This window comes from Elgaria multicarinata, chromosome 7 (assembly GCF_023053635.1).
Source record: "Elgaria multicarinata webbii isolate HBS135686 ecotype San Diego chromosome 7, rElgMul1.1.pri, whole genome shotgun sequence".
NCBI classification, from domain to species: domain Eukaryota; kingdom Metazoa; phylum Chordata; class Lepidosauria; order Squamata; family Anguidae; genus Elgaria; species Elgaria multicarinata.
In genome coordinates, this window is record NC_086177.1 from 85,273,169 (window position 1) to 85,288,114 (window position 14,946).

A 14,946-nucleotide genomic window follows, 5' to 3' on the forward strand; every position below is an offset into this window, starting at 1 on the left:
TAAAGTATAATTTGTCCATTGGCCTATGATATTGAGGGACCATAGCTTAGATCATATGTTTTGTATGCAGAAAGTCCCAGATTCAGTTCCTGGCATCTCCATCTAAATTAAGAATTATCAGCTAAAGAATTATCAGTAAACCATCAATAATTAACCCCCTTCCCAACCCTGAACCCATCTATCCTTAATCATCATTCTTGTCCTCATCACCACTAGTATTTAGATAGCACTTTTTTTTCCTATGGGGTCATTGATTTTCACATTCATTATCTCAGTAATACCATACTTGGCCTGTATTCCAAATTTCAGGTGTGAGTTAGCGATCAAGACAACATCAGGACCAATAAGCAAAAAAGGAAATTAAAATGTGAACGAAATATAACCAGTTTATTCAAAAATGCCAAGAATATAGTTTTTAATTATAGAGAAAATCAGAGGGATGTTTCCCCATGTCATACACTTTTAGATTCCAAACTTTTGTTTAAAGAAAACATATCAAAACTGTTTATACTCTGATTCTAAAAGATTACAAGGTATGAAAAGCAACAACAACAACAACAACAAAAAACCATGGGATTGTTTGCATGTGATGTTGCTCATTACTGCTATCTCAAACACAACTGGTTTTCTAATGTGCTGTTGATTCACTCAGGCTGTTTGCTACTGGCCTGCTATAATTGTCTAAGCTACAGTGCACATTTAAACTTCCAGTGCTACAGAAAAATCTACTGAGACCTATTACTGGGGTAGTATTACATATTGTAGGTTGAGAAAATAAGACATAAACAAGAATTACACTCAGTACAACTGAACAAGTGTCATGATATGGTCATGTTTTTTGTGTATATTTTAAGAGGAAAATGGGGATGAAAAGAGATCAGGACAACCTTGTTTTATTTGGTATTTTGATACAAAGATGTAAAGACAACATTTGAAAATATGCTAGCAGTGTTAAAAGACAATTAAAACAGATGTCTGATCATTTTCCCATTAGCTTAAAAGCTGCTTAGTGGTTGGTATGGACAGAACAAGCTAATGACTGGATTTACATAACATGACAACCCACACTCAAGGTTGAGTGTTGATTGTCGCTGAACTGTGAGTTGTTGTGTTTGTGAACCCAGATGTGCTAACAAACGATAGTTCAATGATAACCCACACTCAATCTGGAGTGTGGGTTTTTGTGTTGTTTGAACCCAGCCAATATTATGCATACCTAGTCCCCCACAAAGAAATGCAGTTGATTCAAAACAGTATTTTAGAAAATGTTTTTACTTTTTCATATCTCTTATGACAGGGGTGGAGGAACCTGTAGCTATTGGTGGACTGCCATCAGTCCCAACCTGGATGGCCAATACTCAGGGATGATGGGAGTTATAGTACAATAACATCTGGAGGGTCAAGGTTTATTTATTTGTACTAATTTATATATCACTAAACATTAAAAAAAATACTGGAATAGTATTCCTGTCCCTGCTTTACAAGAAAACTTTGTTCTGCTCAGTCCTATGCACTTTACTCACAAGAAGGTTCCAATGAGCTCAGTGGGACTTAGTCGCAGGTAAGTTGCTGGGGAACATGGGTGGGAGGGTGCTGTTGCACCATGTCCTGGTTGGCCACTGTGTGAACAGAGTGCTTGACTAGATGGGCCTTCGGTCTGATCCAGCATGGCTCTTCTTATGTTAAGGGGCATAAACAGTGTGCAACGCAATCCTATGTGTGTTTCTGGGACTTGAGTACCACTGTGTCCAGTGTGGCTTATTCCCAGGTAAAAGTACATCGAAACAGCAGCCTAAGAATCAGGTTTGCAACTAGAAATCATGCTTTTTTAAACAATTTGGGAGCTGTAGTACCTTTATCCTTCCCACTGCTGGACTGCTACTACTACTTGCTCTTGTTCAGACTGTAAGCTTCAGATTCCCACCCAAGGCTGCTACTGCTGCCATAAGATAATATTAATTTTACTTTGGACTCACTACATACCTGCAGGAAAAAGCCAGAGGCTGTTTTATCCCATCCCACCATGTCAGAATCATCTTTGGAATATACTAAGTGCACAAACATGCTACATTTCAGACATCATAATAGATCATGCACTATATTTTTTAAAAAGTGCTCTAGACAAAGCATTCAGTTTTTTATGTATCTTTCTTTTCTAGATCTGCAGGATGCATTCCTGGAAACAGGTCCCATTTCCCTTCCGCTTCATCCCTCTTGTACTGCTGTTAGTGGAGGGAGCTGCAAATCTAAAGACCTTTATCAACACGGCAACATCCCTAATGCTTAAGACGAAAACATTCTTGCCGACCTGGAATGTTTGGCTAACTGTTTCACTCACTTTGGTTAGTTCACAAGGGAACTGCAGACAAGGCAAAGTGCTCAGCTTATACTTGGAATAGCAACAAGATCTAATTGTACAGTGAACACACTTGATTCATCACACGCGGTGCTGAGCAACGACAAGACGGTCTTCCTACAGAAGAGGGCACTTGAGTGAGTGAGACGATATCATTCGATGTGTTTGCTACAAACCCAACGGAGCTGTCGGTCCATAGCGAGGTCCGTTAATTCGTCTATAGATCTCCAGGAGCACTGGCAAGCATAGGCCCGTGATCCTCTCTTCGTTAGCATCTTTGTTTTCAACTTGCTGAATTCAGGCATATTATTCCTATCAATCAAGAGCATTCTATTTTAACTGGGTTTGTTGTTGTTGTTGTGGCAATTGTAAAATATCATTTTATTACCTTGCCCCTTATGCCCCTGCCCAAACTTTGTGGCATTGTCATTAGACAGGCCCCCACTGTTCTGAGATTTAGACGTCTTCTCAAGACCCAGCTCATCCCTGAAGTGTGACTCGGACAGCTATAGTCTGTAGTGCACAGTAGAGTGTGGAGTTTTACTGCTGATCAGCATTTATTCATTTATTATTGTTAATTTTGTTGTCATGTTGTTTTGCTGGTAATGAGATTGTATGTTCACTGCTTTGATACCTCTGTGGAAAGCGGTATATAAATTTGGATCATTGTCATCAACACCATTATGGCTTGGGCCTAGGGACCCTTTAGCATTGAGCAGCAGGCAAAAATTATTTATTTATTTATTTATTTATTTATTTATTATTTATTAATTACATTTCTATACCGCCCAATAGCCGGAGCTCTCTGGGCAGTTCACAAACATTAAAAACATTCAAAGTATAAAACAACGGTATAAAACCATAATATAAAATACAATATAAAAGTTCAACCAGCTTTTGTGTGTGTGTGAGAGAGAGATTTTGGCCAGTTCCTCCCTGCTCCCACCCCATGGGCAGATCATGCACCAGCCTGGAAAAACCTCCAACTCTTAGGAGCAGCATTTTGCATGAGAGTGTACGTACTACACTCTTGATCTTAGCCAAAAGGCCGAGAAGCAATGTACATATATCATGGGCTGCATGGGAAGGGGGCACGGGAAAGCTCTTTTCAGACGTCCTTCCACAGTTCTTTGGACACAAGCCCATGAATCAACACATCAACATCAGATATTCACACAGTAGAGAGAGCATTCAACTGGCTTTATTAGGTGATGCATATGAACACTAGGAAAAGATAAACCCATGTACTGTCCAGACACAGTTCTGACTTTCATCTGCTTTGAAATAATAAAGAAGTCCTGTGCTGCATTATGGATATTATCAGAACAGCTTCTCCTCCTTGATGCTACTGCACAGCCTCCATATATCTGCAGCACAAACCAAAGCATGGATGCTCAGATGTAAGTCTGTCTCAGTTGGATGGAACTTACTTTCGAGTAAAGCATGCTTAAGGTTGCACCTGTACGAAATTAACAGTCAGAGGCAAAGTAGGGATGCCATAGGAGAACCATGTTAAGATCCTCTATTGTCTATACTTACAAGCTGTTGGGGGTGAGGAATTAACTTAACTCTCCCCCTCCTAGTCATTTTCCTAGCAACGTGTACACATGTGTGGTGAAATAAATCACAGGCGGAAACAAAAATAAATACACTTCAGCCTTTTCAATATATCTAAGCCTTTGGGTCCTTCTGCCACCAATTCCCCCCCCACCAACTTGTATGCTAAAGGTTCCCTACCATTCTCACCTGCCATTCTACATGTTGTGAAGGCTGAAGCTGGAACATATAATGGTTGCATTTGGAAACATTTAGTGCCTGCTATGCCAAAAAATGGCTTTCTATCATCACATATTCCTGACAATATTACCCAGAAAACATACCTGAAAAAAAGGTAATCACACGATTTATCCCACTGATAGTCGTTGTAATGTGAAACACGGAAGTCACATGCAGTACAACGTAACTGATCACAGGTTCTGTCCAAAGGAAGAAGGGACCAATATTACTGATTGGATTAATCTCATTGAACAGGGCAAAATATTTTTCTAAACTACATGGATGCAGTTTAGGAATCTTACATATCTTAACATTTTTTAAAGTTTTCAAGCATTTTGAACTTTTCATTAAGAAACAAAGGCACTGAAAGTTTAGTGAATTTCACAATGGCTGAATTCAGACATACCACTAAACCATGGTTTATTGTTATGAGAACAAGCCTAGTCTCCCACCCAGGCTTATGTGTTGCTCCTCCTTTCTATCACTTCCTGCGGCTGTGAGGATATTGAAAGTTTCTGCTTCTGTTTTAATTTAACTGAAGTCTGCTGTGTTATCCAAACCCTAAATTCTATGATTTGTAGAACCAAGCCAACTATAGTTTATGGGAACAATCTAACTTTAAACTATGATCTGAAGTTAGGTTGTTCCTATAAACTATAGTTAAAATTAACCGCAGTTTGCTTGGGATTGGAGAACACAGCAAGCTGCAGTTAATCAAAAATGGAAGCAAAAGCTTCCAAACTACTTCCCATGGCCAATGAATTCGATCAATCAATCAATTACAAATGTGCCCCAATTAATTGAGCAGCAAATTTTAAAAATGTTTAAATTATTGTTTATATGTACTTATAATAACCACAGACAGCAGCTGCCTCTTTTAAGATGGCATCTGGTGTGATATATGCATGTATCAACTCAAGGCAAAGAAAGAATGTTTCTTACTTCAGAGCTATTGCTTTATTCATATGCAGATGTAGGCACATTCAATAGACTAACCAAACAAAACATATGCTATGAAAATGTTAAGGTTCCTTTAGTTGGGTTGCAGCCCTGATCTCTATAGACCTCACAAAACAAGCTATGGCAGTCTGGTTGCTAGGTCATCGACGTAAAAAATATATTATATATTATAAGCAGTTCCCAACTTTCCTTTTGATTCCCTTCAAGATGTTCTAAGGAACATTGGGGTTGTCTCTTTAAAAAAAGAAAAAAGTATTTGAGGTTACTCCTTAAATTAGCCAGTAACTATGCCCTTGCTAATTTCGGCCATTTATGAACCAGGATAGATGGAGCACACTATTTTCAGTCCATGTTAGTATCTCATGTGTTTATTCATAAGTCCATTACGCCCTTTTTCCACATTATTCTGCATGTTTTTACGGAGGTCCCAGGTTCAATCACCAATATGTCCAGGTACAGCCGGGAAAGACTCTTGCGCGAAACCCTGGAGAGACACAGACGGTCAGCTTAGATGGACTAGTGGTCCTATTTGGTATAAGGCAACTTCCTATGTTCCTTACGAGTTTAATAGGGTGAATTATATATTGACTTAATAACATAATAAGTTGTGCATTTTTTTTAAAAAAAGCCCTACCTCTGTGAAATATTTGTTCCAATACCATATGGTGTACTGCTTCCGCCAAGGTATACTGGGCAACACCTACAAGAATTAGAATGGAAAATCTTACTTTTACATAACACTTCTTACATCTTACTTCTTACATAACACACTGGGGGTTATGTCTCCAAATTTAGTTTCACTTGAGGCAGACCCATGAAATTAATTAGATTCATTTACTAACTGAAGTGCCTCTGATTTCAATGGGTCTACTCTAAATAAGACTAAATGTGGAACTAACCCTTAATTTCTTGCATTTCATTACATGCAAATCTTTTCAACAGAGCTAGTACCTCTGGAAGAATTACATTGTACATTGATGGTGCTATATAAATAAATAATAATAAAGAATTATAACACTGGGTAATTCAGAATAAATTGCTGTGTTATTATCTGTATAAAATGCAAATAGGGGACCAAAACATTTCTTTCAACGGAAGGAGAAATAGAATCATTCTAGCCCTTGCCGGCAGGGGCCATAAATCAAGGGGATAATCTATTATAATAAAAAAGGGTGTGTCGCTGGCTGTCAGCACCACAGCTCTATGACTATGAACCCTTTGACATAATCACATGCTCTACTCAAAGGCATGTGCAGCACATTTCATTAGAGTGTGCACTCAGGGAGGTTTTTTTTAAAAAAAATGTTTTTAAAGGTGAATATTTATTTAATATTCAGTCATAAAGGACATTATTTTAATTCATTTATTTATTAAACACTGTAGATTTTGGAATCAGGAATGAGATCCCGAGGTGGGGGGTGCACTTGTATGTTAATTTTGATTATGTTATTTAGATAAGATATTACGTATTCAACATTTCAATATTATGTAGTATGTTATGTTTTTTTTGCGATAATGTAAATGTGTATGTTTAAGTATTGTAGAAAAAAAACAAAAATTAAAAACACACACACAACAACAACACTGTAGACACTGATGCCCTACTCTACGTTCAGCTTGCCAGATTGCAGGAGGGCCGTTGTGAGTTGGGGCAGGGGTGGGGGGAATGAGGAGATGCTCTTCAAGCCCCAGCATTGGTGGGACCTTGTGATACGGGCCGGAGGAGATGCTTTGGGGGCCGTCCTCCTGGCCTCTTTGAAGTGCAGCTCCTGGCAGAGAGGCTCCCAGCAGAGCGATTCCTTTTTGCTCCTGCTGCTGGGAGCAACAATGCTCTCTTGGAGGCAGTGGCCCTTTGTTGTGGCATCAAAGCAGCCAGAAGACTGTTCCCACTGTCTGTATCCCCCTACTCAATGGCCCCCTCAATTCTGCGCTTATTGCTTGAGAGATTAGGGTGTGCCTGGACACACCTGGCACACCCCTTGCACACGCCTATGGCTCTACTGTAGGGGTAGGCAGACTTCAGGCATGTGAGATCTACTGCGTGTTTTACTGGACCTTTGGCAGCATGAGATGAGTTTGGATTGAACCTAGATTTGTTCTACGGTTTGCCTGATTGCTCAAAGTTGTTTTTAGATAAATGTTTTTCCTGCAGTGGTGGTGTTTTTTTTAAAATGTCTTTAAATTTCATGGTATAGAAATGTAATAAATAAATAAATGAACGAACCCCAAGAGCCATCAACCGGAGCCAGGTGCAAAAGACAAACACTTAGAATTAAAGCCCAGGGATTGGTTCTGAGTACCAGAACTGAACCGAGCTCAGTCCTTACACACAAAAATCCCCTCCCGGAAATATAATTTTTGGTGGTGGTGGTGGTCATTTTGTTGTTGCTATGGGGGAAGTCAGCCCCGCTGAACTCAGTGGGATTTACTTCTTAGGATAGGATCGCAGTATAAGTGCAATTAAGTCTGAATCCTACTCATGATCTCTTTCTTTTATTGACTGTCAATACAGTTGTTGAAATTTGCAGTTTCCTGATCACTGAGCATTTATTTACCCATGTGATCTTTTCTTACCTCTTACCATGGGCTTGAATGGAGGGAATATTATTTTCAGATGCAGGGCTGGGTAATTGAGATGTTTGTTTCTAAGACAAAGAAAGAGAAAGATGGGGACCTGTTAACATGAACCTATCAGTGCTGGCCACATACACCAATGGCCCCCATGGCCGCCACCCCACCCCATTGCCTCCACCTGCCTTCCCAGAGCCAGGCTTTTGGGCCTGGCCGGCTTTCTGGAGAGCCCTGCTGGCTGCTCTCCCACTGTGGCATGTGCCACAGTAGGAGAGTGGGGTCAGCAGTTATTGTCCCTCAATCCACCTATTCTTCCAACAGCTTTATTAATTCCTTCCCAAATGATGTTTAAAAATGTGATTTTAAAGCAAATTCAACTTAATTAAGCATGTTTAATATTCTTGTTTAAAAACATTTCCCTTTACATATCTTGCTTCCTTCTCACAGACTCCGGTTCTTAAGAAATCAAAAGCCACTCCTTACTTCTTATATAATGACATCTGCTGTCCCTTTCTGATCAGATTCCCAAATTTTCAAATCCATACTCACCATCCTCCCTTTCTCTGCCTTTTTATAATGCATTTCTTCTCTAAATGTTCTGATTGCCCTCTCCTCCGCCCTCCTCTCCTCCGCCCTCCTCCCTTTAATCAGAGGCTTTTTCATTTTATTTATTTAGAATATTTATATACCGCTCCCCATTGAAAAATTTCAGAGCAGTGTAAAAGATAAAATGAAAATAAAAAACAGAATAAAACACTTAAAACAAATTTTAAAAGAAGCAAATACAGAGACTCAAGGCTGCATATTAAGGAAAGGCTTCTTGGAATAAAGATGTTTTCAGGAGGCGCCGAAAGGAGTACAAGGTTGGCGCCTGCCTGACCTCCAGAGGCAGGGAATCCCACAGGAGGGGCGCCACCACAATGAAGGCTCTTCCCTTGGTGGGTTCCAATCGGAGGATGGATCTAGGTGGAACCACCAGGAGCAGGCCCTCGGATGACCTCAGTGACCGGGCAGGTTGGTAAGGGAGAAGGCGCTCTCTCAGGTATCCTGGTCCCAAGTTGTTTAGGGCTTTGTACACAAGTACAAGAACCTTAAACCTGACCCGGTAGTGAATAGGCAGCCAGTGCAGTTCCCTCAGCAGAGGAGTTACATGCTGGAAAGGGGCAGCTCCAGACAACAGCCGAGCTGCAGCATTCTGCACTAGCTCCAGCCTCCAGAGCAGCTTCAAGGACAGCCCCACATAGAGCGCGTTGCAGTAATCCAATCTTGAGGTTACCAATGCCTGTACCACCATGGCCAAGCTATCCCTGTCCAGGAGAGGCCGTAGTTGGTGAACCAACCGAAGATGGTAAAAGGCACTCTGAGCCGTGGCAGCTACTTGAGCCTCCAACGACAGAAATGGGTCTAAAAGTACCCCCAAACTACGAACCTGTTCTTTCAGGGGCAGTGCAACCCCATCCAGAACAGGCAATGAGCCTGTCTCCCAGACTCGGGAACCACTCACCCACAGGGCTTCCGTCTTGCCAGGATTTTTGGCATAGTTGTTCTCATCAATTATATCTTTAATTATGTCATCTATGTCCTCTTCTTCACTAGCACCTTTTGTCAATACTTTGGAAAACCTAAAACAAAATGGAAGAGAAACATCATTTTGTAAGGTTCTTGAAAGACTCTGGCAAAAATTTGAGACATACAGGGGCTGGTGTGGGGATGACCATATTTAAAGGGCAAAGACTACAGCAGACAGGCTGCGGTTCTGAACATCAGGTATCTGCTATAGAGGGGTGATACTTCTCTGCCCCCCCTACATTTTCCAATATAATCTGGGGCCTTAGTCACTCTTGAACTTCTCCCCCACAATATGAAGCTAGCAACGTTGGACTACAATAGAGGGTTGCCAGGAGCTAACAACCGTTATCTGCCACATGGAGAAAAGAACAATGGTTTAAAACACAGGGTTATTTCCCCCCCACATTTATTTAACAATATTTATGAACCACTTATATTAAAAAAATGTCTAAGTGACGTATGGAGGACAAGATTACTTTTCTGGGAATACCTGTAGAAAAAGGTATGTTTTTTAGTAGGCACCGAAAACCTGCCAAATTTGTAATTGTAGGGCCCTATTCCGGGCTATGATGGACCGAACCTCCAAAATCTTGGGTATCACCAGAGGGGTTGTTGAAAGCTCCTCTTTCAGTGTCAGTCCACATCCCCTGCCCAACGTGCAATAATGCGGCAGGCTGCAGTGGTGATGCCAGGACGGGAGGTCGAATAAGCTTCAGTGATTAAAGGCCAATTTGCACTTTATGCAAGAAACGGATCTGCGGCTTGCTCAGCATGCGTTTCCCATGGGGCAACTGTAAGTGTAGCCTGGCACCTACACTATATTCTTTTAGATGCCAGGTGAAGACCTTTTTATTCTCCCAGTATTTTAACAGTCTATAAATTAATTTTAACTTTGCTGTTTTAAATTTGTATTTCTGCACTGCTGTTGATTTTATCCTGGTTGTGCTTTTACATTGTATTTTATATTATGGTTTTATACTGTTGTTTTATACTTTGAATGGTTTTAATTTTGGGAACTGCCCAGAGAGCTTCAGCTATTGGGTGGTATAGAAATGCAATAAATAAATAAATAAATAAATAATAGTGGAACTTATTTATGAGGAGGCATGTATAGGATTGTGCTGTTAACCGCAAACTGGCATGGTTGCTGGTTATAAGAAAGATCCTGTATGGGAATGTTTTAAAGACATGCCCTTTATACGTAAAAAAAAAAAAAAAAACATGCGTGAGACAAAGCCTGCTTTTAAGAATGAAATAATGTAAATAATACTTTTTTTATTTGTAAATTAACTTGGGTTAGTGGTCAGATTGTCACCATTTTCCAGGAAAAATACGGAAAAGTTTCAATGGGAAACTTGATTTAAATCAGTGATTTAAACTGACCTTTTCTCTTGCAGATGTACTCAATGATTTTAATTGTTCTGATTTAAATCAATCCACCCTGATGAATTCCATAAGGGGCTTTGTGCCTTTGACCCCATAATTCAAGCACTGATGTACTGGAATTTGATATATGAACAAACTCCAGGGATCATGGGAGGAGGGATATTAGAGCCAAAAGGAGACACAGAAGTGTCAATTACATAAAAATAAAATAGTGAGAATGTGAGGGCTAGAATGTTCCAGATGGGACTTGGAACACTGCAATAGGAAGTACATCAACTAAGACAGACTGTCATTAGTATTTTGGCTCAGTGGTAGCTGTACTACTTGTGCTGCAGATCCTTCTGGTTGGCTGGAACTAGCCCAGATTGTTTGATGTTTTGATTCAAAGTGCTGAGCACCTGCACAACACCTAAAAAGCCTTCAAAGAGAACAGGCAGTAATGACAATTGGGGAGCACACTAAAGGCTGGTATGTGTGTATGTAAGGGCGGGTGGGAAAGGATGTACACCTGTACAAGAAATATTACAATTTTGGGAAAAGGGATGAAGGTGTAGTTGGTCATGGTGATGGGTGCACTGTTGTTTTATTTAATGTAACGTAACTAATAAAATAATAATAATAATAATAATAATAATAATAATAATAATAATAATAATAGTAGTAGTAAGGGCGGGTGGGGCTTGTCAGAAATTAAAGGAGATGGACAGGCGCCTGTGAAAAATCTGCCATTCCCAGATATTAGGACAGTTGGGGAACAGCAGCAGTTACATGATTATACCAAGGATTATAAGACTTGGGAGAACACTAAACAGGGGCAGCCTTATAGACAAACAAGGCAGTTATAGACAAATAAGGCAGTTGTGTAGGGCGTCAAGTTAAACAAGACAACAAATTTGAGAGGAGGGAAGAAATACATTTTTTAAAAAAATATATCTTAGTTTTCTAAGGTTTTTCTTAGTTCTTTCTATATTGGATGTAGTCATAATGTCTGCTAAAGCAGAATAGCGTAATGGATGATTTTGGATTTGTAATAATGAAAATTAAAATTAAAATTTTAATGCATTTTTATTTGAAATCGTACTGAAATATCATCTAGCTGTCAAGTCTATTCTGAAACTTCCATGTCTCTCTATTTTATCTGATGTCAGAAGCATTGGCTTGGCAGATGGGCAAACCGAATAACGATGCCTCTGCTTAAATAAATACGATTTAAAAACATTACACGGAAAATAGGGGCGGCGGGAATGTTTCCCAGTTTACCGAAAATCTCAAGTTAGATCTGCCTTTTGGCTTTGGGCCAATTGCATGGTTCGCCTAGGGCGCCGGTTGCTGGCAGCTATTCTACGGCCATTGGGTGACCTGGCTGAAGGAGTTGTAGCCCAACATCCTTCAGATGTGTTGAGGACTACAAATCCCGGCATGGCCCAGCAAGCATGGGAGTTGCTGCTTAACACACCTAGAGGGCGCCAGGATGGGGAAGGCTGCTCCCTAGGATTGCCCCGCACGCTTATTGGGAACCAGAAGTGTCGTTATAATCCGCCTGCGATTTCCCCTTTGGGCTCATCTCCAAAGGAGACGACGGGGAGGAGGAGGAAAAGAAGGACGGTACGAGCATGCGCACACTGCTCACCTGGCCCTCTCCCCCGCCGCGACCGCCTCAGCCTCGGCTTCTTCTTCCTCCTCACGGAAGCGGTTCCTTTTCCTCCCCTGAGCTTGGGCCCGCTCCGTGCAGTCCCGCCTGGAAAGGCGGCAGAATTTGTTCTCGACCTCGTCCAGCAGCGCATCCAGGTCGTCCGCCATCTTAGCCTGTCTTCACGGCTCTTTCCCCCTCCCCACCGTTGCCAAGGTAACGAATGGGGGGAGCAGAGTGAGAGGCGGGCGATGGTTGCTATGACACGGCAAGCCCCGCCCCTTGGGCCCAGTACCTGCTTCATAAACAAACACTTTCCTTAAAGTTCACAACGGATCGAATACATAAATCTGAGAGGAACAGACTCCCTTTATAGTCTGGAAATATATAATTAAAAACAAAAGCTCAGAAATGCGTAGTCGGCAGGATTCGAACCTGCGCGGGGAGACCCCAATGGATTTCTAGTCCATCGCCTTAACCACTCGGCCACGACTACGGAACGTAAACGATGTCTTTACTATAGCTACTGAGTTCGCTGTGCAATCCAGGTGCAGCCTGAACAGTGCTTCTCCACAGAATCTCCCCCCACCCCGCCTGTCTAAAAGGGCTTAATACCAAGTCTAGCCAAATATTAACGGAATACCTTTAGACAAATATTATTGCAAACCTTCATTGCTCCTTGGTTTTATTCTGGTGGTACTTTTATATTGTGGTTTAATTTTTATACATAAGTTGTACTTGATAGTTTTAATTTTTGTGAACCTCCCAGCTTCGGCTTTTGAGCGGCATAAAAACGCAGTAAATAAATAAATAAAAATTATATGTGGCTGACATCTACAGAATGCACTCTCGAAAGGATTGTCGCTTAAATTTCCAGCGAGTCCCCAAATAGCATCCCATCAAATGTGTCTTAACCAATAAAAACAATTCACACTATTTGCCCCAGAATGGAGTACATTTCTTTCTTTGCTGTTTTGTTTTTTAAGACAAGCCCCGAATCCTCTACGCAGAATCACATTTGTGCCCCCTGTTCTCGCATTACAGCCCCTTTTTAGGTGTGGGGAGGGGGGCGACTTGTAGAAAAGACGACTCTAGGCATGCTTACTCAGAAGCAAGTCTCCCTTGTGTTCAGCAGGATTTACTTTCTAAGGGTGCAATCCTGTGCATGTCGTAGGACTTTCCCCCCTAAACATGCATATGCTTAAAATGCGTAAGATTTCTGTCTAAAAGTTTATTAAAACAAACAAAAAACATAGATTGCATCTTTTATCCACCTTTGCTTTTTATTATTATGCACCTCTTAAAGGAATCAATGTATATATGCAGAGCTTTGAAGTCTCAGCCTTAGCCTTCCTTCCAAAAGCAACCGGAAGGCGTCCGCAAGCGTTCTATAAAACCCTCTTTTTAAAAAAAAAACAAATTATTTATTACATTTATTTATTTATTTATTTAATTTATATACCGCCCCACAGCCGAAGCTCTCTGGGCGGTTTACAAAAGTTAACAGTGAACATTAAAAACAAATATACAAAAAATTAATTTAAAGCATAAAAACAGCAATATCATTTAAAACTACTACTACTACTACTACTACTACTACTACTAAGAGCATTCGCTTTGAAAAAGTATCCTGAAGGCAAATAGATTTAGCAAGCAACACCGCCACCTTCCTGCCATCATGCGAAGGAACACAGTGATTATTAAAATGTTGTTTTGTAACGGCTGCCACCTCTTCAGAAAAATGGTAAGTGATTAATCGTATGAGTTGTAACGGATTAATCTGTGGATAAAACAATATTTATAAACTGAGTATACTTTGTTTTAGGTGTTGTGTTCATGTCTTGTCGCAAGCATTTCCCATTACCCTCTTTTATTTTTCATTTAAGTTTTGTTTATGTATTTATTTATTTTCTTTGTCCTATTTCATCTCAATTGATGAAGGGGAGCAGGGATAGGAAAGGGAAGAGACAAAGGGGAAAGTTGAATACATATTGCATAAATATTCATTGAAATAAACTATTGATTAAAAAAAGAAGGCCTTCTATGTGTAAGAGAAAATAGGGAGGGAACACATTTTAAAAAAGATAACATTTACTATCTCCAATTTTTATAAATATGTATATTTAAAATAATAGTTCTTTTCTTAAAAAATTGCTGCCCTATTAACCGGAAGCACTTTTTGTTTTAATCAATGAAAACATTTTTAAAAATGGGTTAAGGGCACAATTCTATCTATGCATGTTTAGACAGAAAAAAGTCCTACAACTCCCAGCAGTCTCCACTCACCCATGATAGCAGATTTGACAGCCTGACTTCCGCTACTAAGAAGACTTTTCCTTAGTTTACCTGTGCAGCTTTCGATGAGGAGGCTTCTCTGGAGAGTTCCTCCAGCAGTTCTCCCACTGCGGCAAATGACATGGCGGAAGAATGGCTGGTGGGGCTCTCTAGAACACCCGCCTCAGGATGTGAGGCAGTGCGGGGGCCCTCCTGGCAGGGTCAAGGAGAAGGTGCAATTCACTGCTCCACTGCCTTATGGAGGCAACCAACCCTGCTTCGTGAGTGGGCCAGCCCTGTGCTACGTAATTCCTCCATTGCTACCTCGCCCCCACCTACAATGTCTTCTGTTGGCACTCAGGAAGGTTGATTTTATTTTAAATTTCACCTGCCACCCCCATGAAGGCTTCTCCTGCCTCAACTA

At 40.6% G+C, this 14,946-nt stretch overlaps 1 protein-coding gene and 1 non-coding gene across 2 annotated transcripts; both read right to left on the reverse strand.

Annotated features, from left to right (window-relative positions):
- Positions 1-332: 332 nt before the first annotated feature.
- Positions 333-12,427, reverse strand: CFAP418 (cilia and flagella associated protein 418). Its single transcript, XM_063130968.1, has 6 exons — positions 12,249-12,427; positions 9,168-9,285; positions 7,667-7,737; positions 5,727-5,792; positions 4,237-4,332; positions 333-2,668 (listed from the first exon to the last, which is right to left on the reverse strand). Exons 1-6 carry the CDS (start codon positions 12,416-12,418, stop codon positions 2,509-2,511), a joined length of 681 nt encoding a protein of 226 aa, XP_062987038.1. The 5' UTR covers positions 12,419-12,427; the 3' UTR covers positions 333-2,508.
- A 235-nt stretch (positions 12,428-12,662) lies between these two features.
- Positions 12,663-12,744, reverse strand: TRNAS-AGA (transfer RNA serine (anticodon AGA)). Its single transcript has one exon. It is a non-coding gene; the product is annotated as a tRNA-Ser (tRNA).
- Between the last annotated feature and the right edge of the window lie 2,202 nt (positions 12,745-14,946).